General features: G+C 34.2%; 1 protein-coding gene across 17 annotated transcripts in view; it reads left to right on the forward strand.

Annotated features, from left to right (window-relative positions):
* The window catches only part of CATSPERT (catsper channel auxiliary subunit tau), a 132,599-nt gene that overhangs the window by 103,530 nt on the left and 9,528 nt on the right, over nucleotides 1-19,541 (forward strand). For 13 of the 17 annotated variants that reach the window (XM_077885406.1, XM_077885408.1, XM_077885407.1 and 10 more), the window contains 2 exons: nucleotides 973-4,419; nucleotides 7,308-7,778. In XM_077885406.1, coding sequence (XP_077741532.1) covers nucleotides 973-4,419; nucleotides 7,308-7,655 — 3,795 coding nt within the window. In that variant the 3' untranslated portion in view covers nucleotides 7,656-7,778. Of the gene's footprint in view, nucleotides 1-972; nucleotides 4,420-7,307; nucleotides 7,779-8,591; nucleotides 8,650-19,541 lie in introns of those variants that run through there. The other 4 variants (XR_013373133.1, XM_077885410.1, XM_077885409.1 and 1 more) reach the window with 2 other exon arrangements.

The following is a 19,541-nucleotide window of genomic DNA, read 5'->3' on the forward strand; positions in this document are numbered from 1 at the left end:
ATCTGCTGTTTTTTCTCTAGCTCCTTTATGTGTAAGGTTAGCTTTTGTATTTGAGTTCTTTCCAGTTTTGAATGGATGCTTGTATTGCGATGTATTTCCCCCTTAGGACTGCTTTTGCTGCATCCCAAAGATTTTGAACGGTTGTATCTTCATTCTCATTAGTTTCCATGAATCTTTTTTAATTCTTCCTTAATTTCCTGGTTGACCCTTTCATCTTTTAGCAGGATGGTCCTTAACCTCCACGTGTTTGAGGTCCTTCCAAACTTCTTGTTGTGATTTAGTTCTAATTTCAAGGCATTATGGTCTGAGAATATGCAGGGGACGATCCCAATCTTTTAGTATCAGTTCAGACCCGATTTGTGACCCAGTATGTGGTCTATTCTGGAGAAAGTTCCATGTGCACTTGAGAAGAATGTGTATTCAGTTGAGTTTGGATATAAAGTTCTGTAGATATATGTGAAATCCATCTGGTCCAGTGTATCATTTAAAGCTCTCGTTTCTTTGGAGATGTTGTGCTTAGAAGACCTATCGAGGGTAGAAAGAGCTAGATTGAAGTCACCAAGTATAAGTGTATTATTATCTAAGTATTTCTTCACTTTGGTTATTAATTGGTTTAAATATAGGACTTAAATCTTGATGTTAGCTATTGTCTAAGTAAGTGCAGCTAACACTGGAAATTAAGTTCTTTTTAAAAAAAACTATGAATGCAGTTTAAGTATTTAAAATACTCTAGGTGGCAAAAAGCTCTCAGATACAAAATAGTATAGTATCAGAATTAGGAATTTTTAAATTTTGCCTTAAAATTTTCATTCCAATTTCAAATATTTTAAAATAATTAGTTTTCTCTTTGTAGACAGTAAGTAGATGAATAGATAATTTGACAGATTGCTCAAAGAAAATTAACTAGCAAATTTATTATAAATTCAAATAAATACTACAGAATTTTCTAACCTTTTGTTTTTAACATTACAGTTCCAGGAATTCAACTCTAAGAATGGTTTTGATCCTTTTCTAAGGAATATAAACCACAAAATGTCAGTCGGAAAAAGGAAAGAGCAAGATATGTACAAATGTAGAAATATTTTAAGTGCAGAGGTTATAGAGCATGAAGACCAAGATCCTCCTTACCCAACATATTCAAAAACTGCAAGACCTACTAATAAAACCTGGCCTCATGATCCTGGCATCACCACAGCAAAGACTTTAGACACAAAGACTAAGCTAAAGTTAGCCCATGATCCCGATTTCATCACAATAAAGACTTTAGACACTAAGAAAAAGTTAAAAGAAAGACTACCAAATGTATCTCTACCTAATTTTGAAGGAGAATCATCAATGACTGGAAATGTAAATACATGTCGCTTCTCAAAATCATTAAATCTTACTTCTCACCTAGAAAGTTTAAAACAATCAATTATGCTCAAGTCAATTTTAAGTAAAAATCTGCAAGACCTTTCAGATAAATTATTTTCTAAACCAGAGTCTTCTGTGGACACTGAAGCAAGAAAGGAAAGTCGTAGTTCTCCACTTCCGAGTGTTTATGATGAGCCACCAAGTAGTTTGGAAAACAAAGTATTTGAAAAAGTTAAAGATTTAAATAGCTGGGTTTCAGAAAAAGATATTTTAAGTTCAAAGTCTCTTTTAAGACAAATAATTAAAGATATTCCTGCAGATTCACTTTCAGAAGGTGGACCAAGAAATTCTCCAGTGGTAGAAAGGGCACTTGTCTCTGAAAAACACTTGGAAGCTGGTGAGATTGATTTTCCAATAAAAAATGATTTCAAAAAGAATCATTCAAAAATTGAACTGTCTAGCTCTAAACCAGATGTAAGTGACAGTGCACATGATTATGTTATAAAGCAAATATTCACTGCACCTGTCTTCTCAGAGTTGGAAGTGGGAGTGAAAGAATTAAGTGAGACATCAGTAAATTTGCAGAATCAATTACCCACAGCTTGGGAGAGTATATCTTCAAATATTCTACTTCAATATGAAGAAAACAATGATGAAATAGAATTGCCACAGGCCAAATCTGTTATAAGCCAGATAATACAAGCATTTCCTATAGATAGACTTTTGGAATCTGGGATAATCAAAGTGATAGAATTAGATAAAGAATATCAGAAGAGATCTGTGATGGCTTCAGAGACCGTCTTTGCTGGAGAAGAGCCAAAGTATTCCACAGAGGATTATTTGGAAACCCAAAGCAGTACAGAACCTCTTTCAGAGCAGAATACACTCATCATTCCCAAAGAAACCACTTCTTTGAATAGAGTTGAATATGTGGATGAAGGTCAAAATTTATCCCTACAACATTCAAAATATCCGTCAGCACCAGATAAAAAAACAGATATGCCAAATAATAGTCAGAGGTTTGATAGAGAAGAAAATGATCTAAATTCTACTTTAGAAAATTTAACTAACTCATTAATGGGTAAACTTAATGATTCAGATGTAATAATGTTAAAATCCTTCTTAAAACATGTGTTTAATATTTTTTTCAAATATAATCAGTTTGATAGAAGACAACCAGAAAAAGAATTAGAAAGACTAATTCAGCATCCTGTTCCAAATAATACAGAAGACCTTGAAGAAATCAAAGAGAATTTTGATAAAGCAGATAAATTAGACAGAAAACCTATTTTGAGTCCAAAACTGCGTATATTTCTAGAAGAACTCTCAGAGTCAGAAATAAAAAATTTAAAATCTGAACTAAGTAAACATATCCAACATTACCTTGTAGAAAGACTTTCAGAATCTGGACACATCACCAAAGAAGACTTACCAAAAATCTATCAAAATCTGTATTTGATGAATGAGAAAGTGGAGCCAAAAGGGCAAAATATTTTTCTGGAAAAATATTCAGAAACTGTAAAAGAAATCATGTCTTTTGTAAATAATTTTAATCATCATTTCATAGATAAACATTTGGAAATAAAGCTAAGATCTTTTTTAAATGAAATTCTCCAAAACTATTTCCTAAAAAACCTTTCTGAAAGCAGTTTATTTAAAGAGACAGAATCTGAGACTGTCCACTCAAACATGTCTTCTCTAAGAACTAAAAGTGCCTCCATATCTTTTCATGAGTTAAGACAAGACATTTCAAGGGGGAGTTTTGGGAAAAGACTTGACTTAAAGATGAAATATCCTTTAAATAAATCTCTACAAAACTATCTTATAACTTTAACAGAAAATGAACTTTTAAATCTAAAAGCCAATTTAAGCAAACACCTCCAGAGCCTTTTTATAGAAAAACTTTCAAAGTCAGGACTACTCACAGAAAGACAATTAGAGGGGATCAACCAACATATAAATTTGATCAATTCTAGTACTATACCATTAAAATGTATAAAGCCAGATTTATCTTTTAGAAATGAAAATCAACTTATGGAAGAGAATTCAGAAAAGCAAAATAAATATTCAAAAATTATTCAAAAAACAACTTTACAAAAAGTTCCTAAAGATAGACTTACTGAAACGGAACTGACCAAGAAGGAAGAAAGGGAATATTTTTCCTTACAGCATATTAAGGAAAATCCATCAATAATTGAGGAACAGAAAAGATACTATCCTGAAGAAGGAGCCCAAACCCTGAGATTAATTAAACTACAACCTTCTTTCATCAAAAATACCCAAGTGATTCCCTTAAATAAGTCATCAGAAAGACTTACAGATATAGTGCTTAAGAAACACAGGAAAGAATATGGTTTTATCCAGCTTCCTCGAGCAGAAAATTATGATTTTAAAACAGATATTCAAGACCCACATAGTTGGAGTGGCAAATCAAAAACAAGTCAGTCAAATGTTTGCTTTGAAAGGACACTAAAAACAAAGCCCCTTGAAAAAAAAGAGCATAATATGTGTAAGTTGATAGCACAGGAAAAACCTGAAGCTGTACTGTCACTTTATCCAAGAATTCCTAATTGCAAAATGCCAAGTGAAAATGAAGACTATGTATACAAATACACTTTTCCTTCCAGGCAGAGTAGCACTTTAACTCATTTCAATTTAGAGGCTGGGGAGAAATCAAAGTTAGAAGACCAGTATATTCGGAGATTGAAAGGAAATAATAATAATAATAAAAAACAACATTTAGTAACATTTGCACAATACAAAAAAATACATACTCTTTCTGTAAGAGAAGATGGAATTTGTGATGAAAAATATGCCAAGTTCCCTGAATCACAGTCTTTAAAATACAAAATTGTGGAAGCTCAGAAAAACTCAAAACCATCCCTCTTCCCAGAAGTATTAAAGACAGAAAATCTAAAGCCCAAGGTCCGAAAAGAAAGAGACCGTGTCAACAAACAAAAGAAGTCATTTAGCAAGATACTACCAACCACACTGCCCACCACAAGAATTCTAAGGAAATCTGTTCCAAGAACATTGCTTCACTGGACTGCAAGAAGAACTATACATGTAATACTGTTTTTCTAAGTCTTCTAGTTTTGTATTTAGCAAAGTTTGTAAATAATGTACTTTAGGGTATATATGTCTGTATGCAAGTATGTGTGTAACCTTTGTTGCCCCAAGATATACGGACTGTCAAATTTTTAAAAATTCTTCTGACATTCAAATTCACCTCACCCAATTCAAAACGCAGTCACAAAGTCAGGGGACTGGTAACACATTTAGTGCCTTTGTGTAAAATAGATAAAGGCCACTCCCTCTGGAGCACGAATTAGAAAAAGACACCCTGCTTCTTCTGAGCAGACACTGTAGACTGAGACACCCTGGAGCAAGAGCACATTGCTCTGTCCATGGAAAACTGATTTCAGCCACAACTCACCCCTCAGCCAGGGGCTCCATGCAGGCACAACCGATACAATTATTGGCAGTGGCTGTATACTATGGAAACATAGCTGGGATTTTGTTTTCATGCAGATATAAATATATAATTCTCAGATTGCTAAGTTATATTTGTTTCAGTAAACAAAGATATGTGCCAGTTATTCTGATAAGCATTAGATATGCAATTTTTTCAAATTTATATATATGCATTTATAATCTACTGGACTATGGATGAAAAAATTTTAATTTAACTTCTATTACCATTGCCCCTCTGGTATATCATGTGCTAAGAAACTTGGAATTCAAACCTATTTATAATATTAACATAAAACAATTAGGAAGGTAAACCTGCTGCCAGACTTTATGCGAACCATTCTAAAGCAAAGTTAAAATCTAGGAATGGAAGGACTTACTTTAATTTTCTGGACTACTGCTCTTCTCCGTTAGTGTATATAAATAGGTATGACCCACAACTGAGAGAACTCGTAAATCCCAAAATAGTATTACATTGATAGTTTGATGTGCATAATCCTTTGAATGAGAAAATAGGTCTAATTTAGAACAGTTGCTTTTTTTTTTTTTTCTTAGAACAGTTGCTTTGAATTTGCTTTCATAGTAAAGCAAATTTAGCTTTAGTAAGCAGTAAAATTAGTAGCAGGGGAAATATTATCAATGCAGCTTATACTCTTAACTTTGGATTTCTCTTTCCTATTAAATTTGGTAATTTAGTATTGACTGTGTGTGTACACACTTAGTGGATACGTGTGTGTATCAACTATGACAAGGAAGTAGAAGATGGGCTCATAGTTTTGGGAAAGGAAAGACTTTCTGAAGTTCCTTTACACAAATTGAATCTTTAATATCATTTTTCCAAACAAAACAATAAGTAGTGTTTATATCATATAATATGAGATCATATAGGATCTCAGAAACTTTATCCTAAGAGTGGGCAGGAGAGATGGAGTTATCTTTATTTTTCTCTGTTAAACCAGCAGTCCCTAAACTTTCCAGTAGAGTTGAGAAAATTGAGTGGTAGGAGAGCATTTTTTTCAGATCATTGGAAAGACTTGCTCATCTGATTCTTTTCTAAAATCCAAGAATCTCCCAAAGGAGTCAAAATAGAAGATCAGAAATTGAATTGTAGGACCATCCAGAAAAGTAACCAGTTGTGTGGGTCTGCATGCCCTTCGGCTGGTACTCCAGCAATCAGTTATTTCATCTGTAAAGCAAGAATTATATATTACCAAAGTAGCAGAAATTCCCTTAAATGTGGCTTACCTAATTGTTCCACATACATAAGAGGGGAAGAGGAAGAATGTTTCCTTGCCTTCTTCAAATCCAGGCAAAAATAAAGTAGGTAGAATTTGTTTTTAGACTCTTTATACCCCTTTTTTTGTAAATCTTTCTTGCTGCACTAATTTTTAGTCCTGTACAACCTCTGTCTACCCTCCAATTCTATTAATTCATTCTCACCTTCTCTCTAAATCAGGATAGCTTATTGCTTTGGTGTGGTCATCTCTGCAAAGTGTTAAGGGACAAGATGCTCAGACTGCATGGGAAACTAGTTCATACTAGCGTAGGAATGACTAATAGCTCCATACCTTGTTAGGGATAATTGTAGGTTATTATATGTTTATTATAAAAGAGAGTCATATTATGTAAATTTTTAAAAAAGAAAAGGAAAACAAAGCCCATAATCCTATCACCCTAACCCAATGATAATTTTAAAAAAATAATTTTGGTGTATATCTTTCTAGTTATTTTCCTAAATGTTTTACTTCTTTACTCAGAATGTACATAAAAATTTTTATTACTTTAAACAATATAACTATGTCCTTGGATGCCAGGATCTCTATGTGTGCGTGAAGGTGCATTAAAGAAGATGTTTATTAACTTTTAAAGAATGAAACTCTGGATGATATAACATATCAGTTCATGATTTATATTTGGGGTTGGAGAAAATATATTTTGGAGAAGAATTATAGAATAGGCTAACTGCCTTGGTCTAGGAGTCTGATTCCTAAGGACAGCTCCCCTAAATTTTTCTGGTTTCCAGCTTCGTATCTTCTATCGCTTCTAAAATACAAGATCCTTTGAAACATTGGCCTTTTTTTTTTTTTAAAGCATGGTTTCTTTTTTCTTTTTCTTTTTTTTTTTTTTTAATTCATTCATGAGAGACAGAGAGAGAGAGGCAGAGACACAGGCAGAGGGAGAAGCAGGCTCCATGCAGGAAGCCTGACGAGGGACTCAATCCCAGTCTTCCAGGATCACACCCTGGGCTGAAGGTGGTGCTAAAGCGCTGAGACACCTTGGCTGCCCCAAAAGCATGGTTTCTGTAATAGGATCTAATAGGAGGCATTGGGTTTAGGATCTGAATTTGGGGACTGCCTATAAAATATTTGTTGCCTTTGTTTTTTCTCTTTAACTGTTGATATTACAAACTTCAGTTCTTGGAAATTTGAATGTATTTTTAAGAAAACTAACTCACCAACCTGAATTTTTATTTTAATATTTAGGATTGTTCGGATAGATTTGAGGATATACCTGTGACCCCATTTAAGCATGCTGAACAAGCAAAATCAAGAACAAAGCTTTTAGGAAAAAGCTCAGATGATAGCCATAATCAGTTAAAACACTTCACAAGACCGAATACTGCTCCAGAGGTTAACAAACGGCGAGAGAGCTACAATGGAAAATGTACAAGTCCTCGAATGGTTTCAGCAGGCTTAGTGTACGTCAATGATGCAATCCCAAATTATGAAATCCATAAAATGCGGCAAAAAAAAAGATTAAGAGAGAATATTGAAAAGTGTTCGCTCATTTGTGATATTATCCAAATGTTAAAAGTTCAGAACGATATATAAGGCCAACAGTCAATTTCTCCAATTAACAAAATGGTTTGGAGATATGTCCTTTTGTGTGATAGAAATCAACCAAATTTCATCTTGTTAGAACCATTTTGTTTAAATTAAAATGAAAAAGAAGCACTTTTGATGTAAATGTGTTTTTGTTTATGAACCTTAGGGAACAGACCAAGAAATACATATTCAGTTCATATTTGTTAAGTTTTATTTTCCAGCTTTTCTCTCTTTTTACTGTATAACAATATCCTATCAGTTGATAGTCCTCTGATTTCCCAAATCTTTGTTAGTCTCTAAATTATTTCTGTCTACCCAGTGTTCAGGGTCTTTATTTGCAGTTATTTATGTTTAGCCTTTTATTATGAATATACTTATTTTTGGCTCTAAGTATATTTCCAGATTCAACAGTATGTAATTTTCTGGGCTTAGGGAACATCCACTAATTTTAATATCATCTGCTATTACAACTTTTGCACTATAAATAAATATAAGAACAGATTTAATACTATTTCCTGAGGCACCTCCTATGGTGAACCGACTCTTCTAATTTACTCAGAAAACTATGAAAGGACCTCTTTAATAGCATGAAACTTAGGAAATCACATTAAACTGTAGAAACAGGGACGCCAGGGTGGCTCAGCAGTTTAGCACCTGCCTTCATGCCCAGGGCGTGATCCCAGGGTTCTGGGTTCGAGTCCCACATCAGGTTCCCTGCATGGAGCCTGCTTCTCCCTCTGCCTGTGTCTCTGCCTCTCTTTCTCTCTCTGTGTCTCTCATTAATAAATAAATAAAAATTTTAAACTGTAGAAACTGCATAAAAATTAGCAAGATCAACATAGGATTTATTTTTATTTATTATTTGAGAGAGACTTCTGAGAATTGGTTCTACCCCCCTCTTTTTTTAAATTCAAGTATAATTAACATGCAGTTTTATATTAGTTTCAGGTATACAATATAGTGATTCAACAATTCTATACATTACTAAGTGTCCATCAAGGTAAGTGTACCTTTAATCCCCTTCACCTGTTTCACCCATCCCCCGACCTACCTCCCCTCTAGTTACATTTGTTCTCTATATTTAAGAGTCTGTTTTTTTTGTCTTTTTTTTTGTTCATTTGTTTTTAAAATTCTACATGAGTGAAATCATATGGTATTTGTCTCTCTGACTTATTTCCCTTAGCATTATACCTTGTAGATCCATTCATCTTGTGGCAAGTAGCAATATTTCTTTCTTTTTTTATTGCTGAGTAATATTCCTATGTGTGTGTGTGATGTCTATCCATTCATCTAGCAATGCACACTTGAGCTGCTGCCATATCTTGACTATTGTAAATAATGCTCTAATAAACATAAGGATGCATATATCTTTTCATATTAGTGTTTTTGTATCCTTTGGGTAAATATCCAATAGTAGAATTACTGGATCATATGGTAATTCTATTTTTAATTTTTTGAAAAACTGCCAGACTGTTTTCCACAGTGGCTGCATCGGTTTGTATTCCGGCAAACAGTGCATGAGGGGTATTTTTGCTCCACATCCTCACTAACACTTGTTATTTCTTATGTTTTTTATTTTATCCATTCTGACAGGTGTTAGGTAATTTCTCATTGTGGTTTTGATTTGCACTTCCCTGATGATGAGGGATGTCAAACATCTTTTCACGTGTGTATCTTCTTTGGAAAAAGGTCTATTCATCTCCTCTGCCCATTTTTAAATTGGATTATTTGTTTCTTTTGGGAGGTTGAGCTGTATAAATTCTTCATATATTTTGGATATTAATGCTTTATTAGATATATAATTTGTAAATATCTTCTCACATTCAATAGGCTGTTTTTGTTTTGCTGATGGTTTCCTTTGCTATTCAAAACTTTGTATTTTGGTATAGTCCCAATAGTTTAATTTTTTTCCCTAGCCATAGTAGACATACTAGAAAAATGTTTCTATAGCTGGTGTCAAAGAAATTATTGCCTATGTTTTCTTCCAGGAATTTGGTTTCAGTTCTTACAGTTAGGTATTTAACCCATTTTGATTTTTTTGTACAGTGTAAGAAAGTGGACCAGTTTCATTCTTTTACATATAGCTTTCCAGTTTCCCGACCCCATTTGTTGAATAAATTTTTTTCTCTCATCGAATATTCTTGCCTCCTTTGTTATAGATTAGTTGACCTTAAAACCATGGGTTTATTTCTGGGCCCTCTATTCTGTTCCATTGATCCTTTTTTTTTCTTTTAAAATTTAAATTCAAGTTCATTCACATATAGTGTAGTATTTGTTTCAGGGGTAGAATTTAATGACTCATCAGTTAATATAACACCCAGTGCTCATTACATCAAGTGCCCTCCTTAATGCCTGACACTCAATTACCCCACCTCTCACCCCTATGTTTAAGTCTTTTCTGGTTTGCCTCCCTCTCTGTCTTTATCTTGTTTTTACTTCCCTTCCTCTATGTTCATCTGTTTTGATGGAATTCCACATATGAGTGAAACCATATGGTATTTGTCTTTCTTGGACTCATTTCACTTAGCATAATACATTCTGGTTGCATCCATGTCATTGCAAATGGCAAGATTCCATTCTTTTTGATAGCTGAACAATATTCTAGTCTGTGTGTGTGTGTGTGTGTGTGTTGAACATTGGGGCTATTTCCATGTTTTGGCTCTCACTGGTATATATGTCTGTTTTGTGGCCATCACCATACTGTTTTGGTTATTACAGTTTTGTAGTATACATTGAAATCTGGGTTTGTGATACCTCCTGTTTTGTTTTTATTTTTTCAAGATTGCCTTGGCTATACAAGGTCTTCTTTGGTTCCATATAAATTTTAGGATTATTTGTTGTAGTTTTGTGAAAAATGCTATTGGTATTTTGATAGGAATTGCATTAAATCTGTAGATTGCATTGGATAGTATGAACATTTAAACAATATTGGTTCTCCCAGTCAATGAACAAGGAATATCTTTCAATTTGTTTATGTCATCTTCAGTTTCTTTCATTGATGTTTTATAGTTTTCAGAGTAGAGATCTTTCATCTCCTTGGTTAAGTATATTTCTAGGTATTTGGTTCTTTTTGGTGCAGTTGTAAGTGAAATTGTTTCCTTAATTTTTATTTTTGCTATTTTATTATTAGTGTATAGAGATGTAACTGATTTCTGATATTAATTTTGTATCTTGCAATCTTACTGAATTCATTAGTCTGTTTTAGCAGTTTTTTTGTGGAGTCTTTAGAGTTTTCTATATATAGTATCATGTCATCTGAAAAGAGTGAAAGTATTACTTCTATACCAATTCGGATGCCTTTTATTTCTTATTGTTGTGTGGTTGCTGTGGCTAGGATATCCAGTACTGTGTTGAATAAAAGTGATGAGAATGGACATCCTTATCTAGTTCCTGACCTTAAAGGGAAAGTTCTCAGCGTTAAGTATGATATTAGCTGTGGGCTTTTCATATATGGCCCTTATTATGTTGAAATATGTTTCTCTAACTTGATTCATTGACAATTTTTATGATTGGATGTTGTAGTTTTTCAAATGCTTTTTCTGCATGTATTGAAGTGATCATGTTTTTTTTCTTTTTTAGATTTTTTTAATTTATTCATGATAGACACACACAGAGAGAGAGAGAGAGAGAGAGAGAGAGGTGGGGGCAGACACACAGGCAGAGGGAGAAGCAGGCTCCATGCAGGGAGCCCGACGCGGGACTCGATCCTGGGACTCCAGGACCGCGCCCCGGGCCAAAGGCAGGTGCTAAACTGCTGAGCCACCCAGGGATCCCCAGATCATATGGTTTTTATCCTTTTTCTTGTTAATGTGATGTGTCATGTTGATTAATTTTCAAATTTTGAACCACCTTTGTGTCCCAGAAATAAATCCCATTTGATTGTGGTGAATGATTTTCTTAAATGTATTATTGTATTCCATTTGCTAATATTTTGCTGAGGATTTTTATATCTATGGTTATCAGAGAAATAGGGTTTTGGGTTTTTTTCCATACAGTCTTTATCTGGTTCTGGTATCAGGGTGATGTTGGCCTCATAGAATGAATTTGGAAGTTTTCCTTGCTCCTTTTTTTTGGAATAGTTTAAGAATAGATATTAACTTTTCTTTAAATGTTTGGTAGAATTCCCTGTGAAGCCATCTGGTCCTTGTCTTTTGTTTGTTGAGAGGTTTTTGATTAGTGATTCAATTTCATTGCTAGTAATTACAGTGTTCAGATTTTCTATACCTTCCCAATACAGTTTTGTAAATTTATATGGTTCTACGACTTTGTTTCTTCTAGGTTGTCCAATTTGTTGGCATATTATTTTTCATAATATTCTCTTATAATCCTTTGTATTTCTGTACTGTTGGTTGTTTTTTTTTTTAAGATTTTATTTATTCATTTATGAGAAAGAGAGAAAGAGAGAGAGAGAGAGATGCAGAGATACAGGCAGAGAGAGAAGCAGGCTCCATGCAGGGAGCCTGATGCAGGACTCGATCCTGGGACTTCAGGATCATGTCCTGGGCCGAAGGCAGGCTCCAAACCACTGAGCCACCCAGAGATCCCCTGTACTGTTGGTTGTTATTTGTCCTCCTTCATTTCTGATTCTGAGTTCTTTCTCTGTCTCTCTCTTTTTCTTTTGACAAGTCTGGCTAAAGGTTATCAATTTTTTTGACTTTATGAAGAACCAGCACCTGGTTTCATCAACCTATTGTATTGGTTTATTTTTTATTTTTATTTCATATATTTTTATTCTAATCTTATTTTTTTCCTTCCAGTAGCTTCTGCTTTTGTTTGTTCTTCCTTTTCTAAGTCCTTTAGGTATAAGGTTAGGTTGTTTGGGATTTTTCTTACATCTTCAGGTAGGCCTATATTGCAATAGCCTTCCCTTTTAGAATGCCTTTTGCTGTATCCCAAAGATTTTGAACCATTGTTTTCATTTGTCTCCATGTATATATTCATTTCCTCTTTGATTTCTTTGTTGACTCATTCATTGCTTAGTAGCATGTTAATTAACCTCCATGTATTTGTGTTCTTTCCAGATTTTTTTCTTGTGGTTGATTTCTACTTTCATAGCATTGTTGTCAGACGTATGATATGTGATTTCAGTCTTTTAGTCTTTTATAATATGTTCAGACTGTGGCCTAATGTGATCTATTCTGGAGACTGTTCCATATGCACTTGCAAAAGAATGTCTTAGGATGAAATGTTCAGAATGTATCTGTTAGATCCATCTCATCCAATGTGTCATTCAACTCAGTTGATTTCTTGTTTTCTGTTTGGATGATCTCTCCATTGCTTAAAAGGGATGTTTTAGTCCCCTACTATTATTGTATTACTGTCTATTTCTTCCTTTATGTCTGTTAATAGTTGCTTTATGTATTTGGGTGCTCCTATGTTGGGTACACAAACGTTTATAATCATATCTTCTTGTTGGATTGTTCTCTTTATGATTATGTAATGTTCTTCTTTCTTGTTACAGTCTTTTTAAAGTCTGTTCTGTCTGATATAATATTGTGACCCCAGCTTTCTTTTCACTTCATTTGCATGATAAATGTTTTCCACCTCTTCACTTTCAATCTGCATATGTCTTTAGCTCTGAAATGATCTCTTGTAGATAGGAGCACAAGATGGATCTTTTTTTAATCCAGTCACTGTGTTTTGATTGCAGCATTTGGCCCATTTGCTTTCAAAGTAATTATTGTCATTTTGTTACTTGTTTTATGATTGTTTTTTGTAGTTCTGTCTTCTGTTGCTCTCTTTTTCAGTTTGATGGCTTTCTTTGTGATATGCTTGGGTTCCTTTCTGTTTATTTTTTTGCTTATCTATTATAGGTTTTTGATTTGTGGTTACCAGTAGGTTTATATTTAATATCCTATTCATATAGCAGTCTATATTAAGTTGATAGTCACTTAAGTTTGAACCCATACTAAAAGCACTAAATGTTTACTCCCCTCATGCATGTTTTATATATATGGTGGAATATATTACATCCTTTTTTTTTTTTAAATTTATTTATGATAGTCACAGAGAGAGAGAGGCAGAGACATAGGCAGAGGGAGAAGCAGGCTCCATGCAGGGAGCCCGACGTGGGACTCGATCCCGGGTCTCCAGGATCGCGCCCTGGGCCGAAGGCAGGCGCCAAACCAGTGCGCCACCCAGAGATCCCCATATTACATCCTTTTATTTTGTGAATCCCTGACCAGTTTTTATGGATGTAATTGATATTACTGCTTTCGTGCTTTAATCTCTGTATTTTTTAAATTTTTATTCCAGTATAGTTAATTTGCAGTGGTATTTTCATTTCAGGTATACAATATAGTGATTCAACAGTTCCATATATTATTTAGTGTTCATCAAGATTAGTGTACTTCTATTCCCCTTCACCTTTTTCACTCCTCTTCCCACCCACCTCCTCCCACTACTTCCCGTTTGGTATTTGTCTTTCTTCTCTATAGTTGAAAGATTGTTTTTAGTTTGTCTTGCTCTATTTTTCCCCTTTGTTGTTTCTTAAATGACACATATGAGTGAAATTATATGGTATTAGTCTTTCTCTGACTGGCTTATTTTGCTTAGCATTATATTCTCTAGCTTCATCCATGTTATTGCAAATGACATGATTTCATTCTTTTTTATGGCTGAATACTATTGTGTTTATTTACTATACCTTCTTTATCCATTCATCTATTAGTGGACACTTGAGCTGTTTCCATAATTTAGCTACTGTAAATACTACTACAATAAACATAGGAGGGTATGTATTCCTTTGAATTAGTGTTTTTGTATTCTTTGATTAAACTACCTAGAATTATGATTGATATTGCATTCTACTTTAATTTTTTGAGGAACTTCTGTACTGCCTTCCACAGTGGCTACACTGGTTTGCATTCCCACCAGTGGTGTACTAGAGTTCCTATTTGTCCATGTCCTTGCCAACACTTATTATTTCTTGCGTTTTTTATTTTAGTCATTCTGATAGGTGTGAGGTGACATCTCATTGTAGTTTTGATTTGCATTTCCCTGATGATGAGTGATGTTGAGCATCTTTTCATGTATCTGTTGGCCCTTTGGATGTTTTCCTTAGAGAAATGTCTATTCATATCTTCTGTCCATTTTTAGTTGGATTATTGGTTTTGAGATATATTGTATCAGTTCTCTATATATTTTATTTTTTTAAAGGTAGATTATTTATTTATTTATTTATTTATTTATTTATTTATTTATGATAGAGAGAAAGAGAGAGAGAGAGAGACAGGCAGAGACACAGGAGGAGGGAGAAGCAGGCTCCATGCCAGGAGCCCGACCTGGGACTCGATCCCAGGACTCCAGGATCGCACCCTGGGCCAAAGGCAGGTGCCAAACTGCTGAGCCACCCAGGGATCCCCAGTTCTCTATATATTTTAGACACTAACCCTTTATTGCCTGTGTCATTTGTAAATACCTTCTCCTATTCATTGTTGTTTTTTAATTTTGTTGATTGTTTCCTTTGCTGTGCAGAGCTTTTTAGTTTGGTGTAGTCCAAATAGTTTATTTTTTGCTTTTATTTTCCTTGCCTCAGGAGACATATCTAGAATGATATTGTTACTGCAATGTCAGGGAAATTATTGCCTGTGCTCCCTTCTAAAATTTTTATGTTTTCAGGTCTCAGATTTAGGTGTTTAATCCATTTTGAGTTTACTTTTGTGTATGGTGTAAGAAAGTGGTCCAGTTTCATTGTTTACATGTAGCTGTCCAGTTTCCCCAACACTATTTCTTGTAGAGACTATCATTCTCCCATTGCATATCCTTCCTCCATTGTCAAAGATTAACTGACCATATAATCATGAGTTTATTTCTGGACTATTTTGTTCCATTGATCTGTCTATTTTTTGCTAGTACCATGTGTTCTGATATCCCCAGTTTTGTTGTTCTTTTTCAAGATTGTGTTGGTTATTTAGGGTCTTTTGTGGTTCCATACAAATTTGAGGATTGTTTGTTCTAGTTCTATGAAAATTGTTGCTGGCATTTTGAAAGGCATTACATCTGTAAATTGCTATGGGTAGTATAAATATTTTAATGTTTGTTCTTTCAATCCATGAATACAGAATATCTTTCCATTTCTTTGTGTTATTTTCAATTTCTTTCCTCAGCGTATATAGTTTTAAGAGTACAATCTTTTACCTCCTTGGTTAAGTTTATTTCTAGATATTTTAGTTTTGGTGTAATTGTAAATGGCATTGTTTTAATGTCTCTTTCTGGTGTTTCATTATTAGTGTATAGAAATAAACAGATTTATGTACATTGATTTTGTATCCTGCAACCTTACTAAATTCATCTGTTCTAGTAGTTTTTAATGGAATTTTAAGGTTTTCTATATTTATATAGTATCATGTCATCTCAAAATAGTGAGTTTGACTTCTTTACCAATTTGGATGCCTTTTATTTCTTTTTATTGTCTGATTGCTGTGGCTAGGATTTCCAGTACTGTGTTGAATAAAAGTGGTGAGAGTGCTCCAGACCTTAAAAGAAAAGCTGTCAGTTTTTGGCCATTGAGTATATTGGCTGAGAGTTTTTCATATAAGGCCTTTATTATATTGAGATATGCTCCCTCTAAACTTAAATGTTGAGGGTTGTTATCATGAATGGATTTTGTACTTTGTCAAATACTTTTTATACATCAATTGAAATAATCATATGGGTCTTATCCTTGTTCTTATGGATGTGATATATCATATTGATTTGCAAATATTGAACCAACCTTGCATCCCAGGAATAAATTCCACTTGATTGTGGTGAATGATTTTTTAAATATATTGTTGGATTTGGTTTGCTAATACTTGTTGAGGATTTTTGTATACATTAGGGAAATTGGGTTTGGGCTTTTTTTTCAGTCTTTATCTGATTTTGGTATCAGGGTAATGCTGGTCTCATAGAATGAATTTGGAAGTTTTCCTTGCTCTTATTTTTTTAGAATAGTTTGAGAAGAATAGATATTAACTATTTTCCTTAAATGTTTGGTAGAATTCCCCTGTAAAGCCATCTAGTTCTTTTGTTTTTTGGGAATTTTTTGATTACTGATTTAATGTCATTGCTGGTAATCTCACTGTTCAAATTTTCTATTTCTTCCTGGTTCTGTTTTGGTGTAGGTTATGTTTCTAGAAATTTATCCATTTCTTCTAGGTTATCCAGTTTGTTTGCATACATTTTTTTCAGAATATTCTCTTATAATCCTTTGTAATTCTGTGGTGGTGGTGGTATTTCTTCTCTTTTGTTTGATTTTGTTTGCATTATCTCTCTTTTTATAAGTCTGACTAGAGGCTTAACAATTTTGTTGGCTTTTCAAAAAAACAGCTGTTTTGTTGATCTATTGTTGATCATTTATTTCCGCTTCAATCTTTATCATTTTCTTCCTCTGCTGGATTTGGGTTTTGTTTTTCCTTCTTTTTCTACTTCCTTTAGTTATAAGGTTAGGTTGAGATTTTTCTTGCTTTATGAGGTAGCCTTGTATTGCTATAAACTTCCCTCTTAGACTGCTATTGTTGCATCACAAAGAATTTGGAACACTGAGTTTTCATTTGTTTCCATGTATTTTTTTATTAACTCTTAAATTTCTTTGTTGACCTATGCATTGTTTAATAGCATGTTATTTAAACTCCATATATTTGTGCTCTTTCCAGATGTTTTCTTGTGGTTTTCTAATTTCATTGCATTGTGGTTCAAGAAGATGCATGATATAACTGATCTTTTTGAAATTGTTGAGACTTGTTTTGTGACTTTATATGTGATCTCTTCTAGAGAATATCCCATGTGCACTTAGAAAGAATGTGTATTATGTTGTTTTAGGATAAAATGTTCTGAATGTATCTATTAAGTTATCTGGCTTAGTGTGTCATTCAAAGCCAAGGTTTCCTTATTGATTTCCTGTTGAGGTGATCTGTCCATTGATGTAAAAATGTGTTAAAGTCCCTACTACTATTGTATTGCTGTCAGTTCCTTTATATTTGTTATTAACTGTTTCATGTGTTTTGGTGCTCCCATGTTATTTGCAAAAATATTTACAATTGTATATCTTCTTGTTGAATTGTCCCCTTAATGATTATTTTTTTTAATTTTTATTTATTTATGATAGTCACACAGAGAGAGAGAGAGAGAGGCAGAGACACAGGCAGAGGGAGAAGCAGGCTCCATGCACCGGGAGCCCGACGTGGGATTCGATCCCGGGTCTCCAGGATCGCGCCCTGGGCCAAAGGCAGGCGCCAAACCGCTGTGCCACCCAGGGATCCCCCCTTAATGATTATTTAGTGGCCTTTACCTCTTGTTAGTCTTTGGGGTCAATTTTGTCTAAGTTTTGGTACCTTAGCTTTCTTTTCCTATCCATTTGCATGATAAATGTTTCTCCATCCTCTCACTTTCAATCTGCATGTGTCTTTAGGTATGAAGTGATTCTCTTGTAGGCAGCATATAGATGGGTCTTGCCTTTTTATCTGTTCTATCACCCTGTCTTTTGATTGGAGTGCTTAGTCCATTTACATTAAAGTAATTATTGATATGCATTTATTGCCATTTTGTTTTGGTGGATCTTTTCCCATCCTTTGAGTCATTTTTCTGGGTTTTACTGATGTGTTAGCTCGTTGTATCCATAGGATGAGGGGAGTTTAGGGCCCTTCTGCTCCACCATCTTTGCCAGAAGTCCTCTGTACTGGTCTTATAAGTGATTTATCTATTACCTTTATTATGTTTGTATGTACCTCTGGAGTTTTTTCCTTTTCTAATTTTCTTACTCCTGTTTATGGTTTTTTCTTTCCACTGAAAGAATTCCTTTTAACACTTCTTATAAGCTGGTTTAGTGGTGAGAATTCCTTTATATTTTGTTTGGGGAGTTATTTCTCTCCTCCTATTCTCAATGATAATATTGCAAGATAGAGTATTTTTGGGTTTTTTCTTTCAGCACTTTGAATATATCATTCCACTCCCCTGTGACCTGTGAAGTTTCAGCTGAAAAATCAGAAGATAGCTTTATCGAGTTTCCCTTGTATTTTCTCTTGCTGCTTTTAAAATTCTCTATCACTACCTTTGCTATTTTATTGTGTCTTGGTGTGGATCTCCTTGGGTTGATTTTATAGGGGGTTCACTGTACCTCCTGGGTTTGGATGTGTTTCCTTCCCTAGATTAGGTAATTTTTCAGCTATTCAAATAAATTTTCTTCCCCTCTTTTGTCTTTCTTGTCCTTCTGGGATCCCTATAATGCAAATGTTATTATATTGGATGGTGTTGCTGAATTCTGTTAATCTATTTGCATATTTTATGATTCTATTTTCTTTCTCCTATTCAGCTTTCCATTACTTTGCCTTCCAGCTGATTCATTTTTCTGCATCCTCTAGTCCACTATTTATTTCCTCTACTGTAATTTAATTTCAGTTTTTGAGTTAGTCTCTGATTGGTTTATACACACACACACACACACACATACATACATGTATGTATAATGTATACATACATTATATATACATATATAAAATTTTCTGCTTGTTGAGGGTCTCATTAAGATCCTGATCTCTTTTCTCATGTCAATTGTCTTTATGAGTATTACTTTGAATTCTGTATCTGGCATATTGCTTATCTCCATTTCGTTTTTTTGGTTGTGGTTTTGTCCTGTTCCTTCATTTGGAGCAGTCCTCTGTTTTTTCATTTTGTCTATCTGTTCTGTTTGGGGAACGTCAGCTACATCTCCTGATCTTCAAGTAGTGGCCTTTTGAAGAAGGGGTCCTGTAGTGCAGTGTATGTCCTCCCATTCATTAGAACCAGGAACTTCCAGAATGTTTCTTCTGTGTTGCATGCACCTTACTGTCGTGATTCAGTCACTTTTGCCTTCAGTCCAGTCATTTGCAATGGCTCTCTGCCTGTTGAGGGCAGGGTTTGGGCCCCGTGCTGTTA

This window comes from Canis aureus, chromosome 36 (assembly GCF_053574225.1).
Source record: "Canis aureus isolate CA01 chromosome 36, VMU_Caureus_v.1.0, whole genome shotgun sequence".
In the NCBI taxonomy this organism is placed as follows: Eukaryota; Metazoa; Chordata; class Mammalia; order Carnivora; family Canidae; genus Canis; species Canis aureus.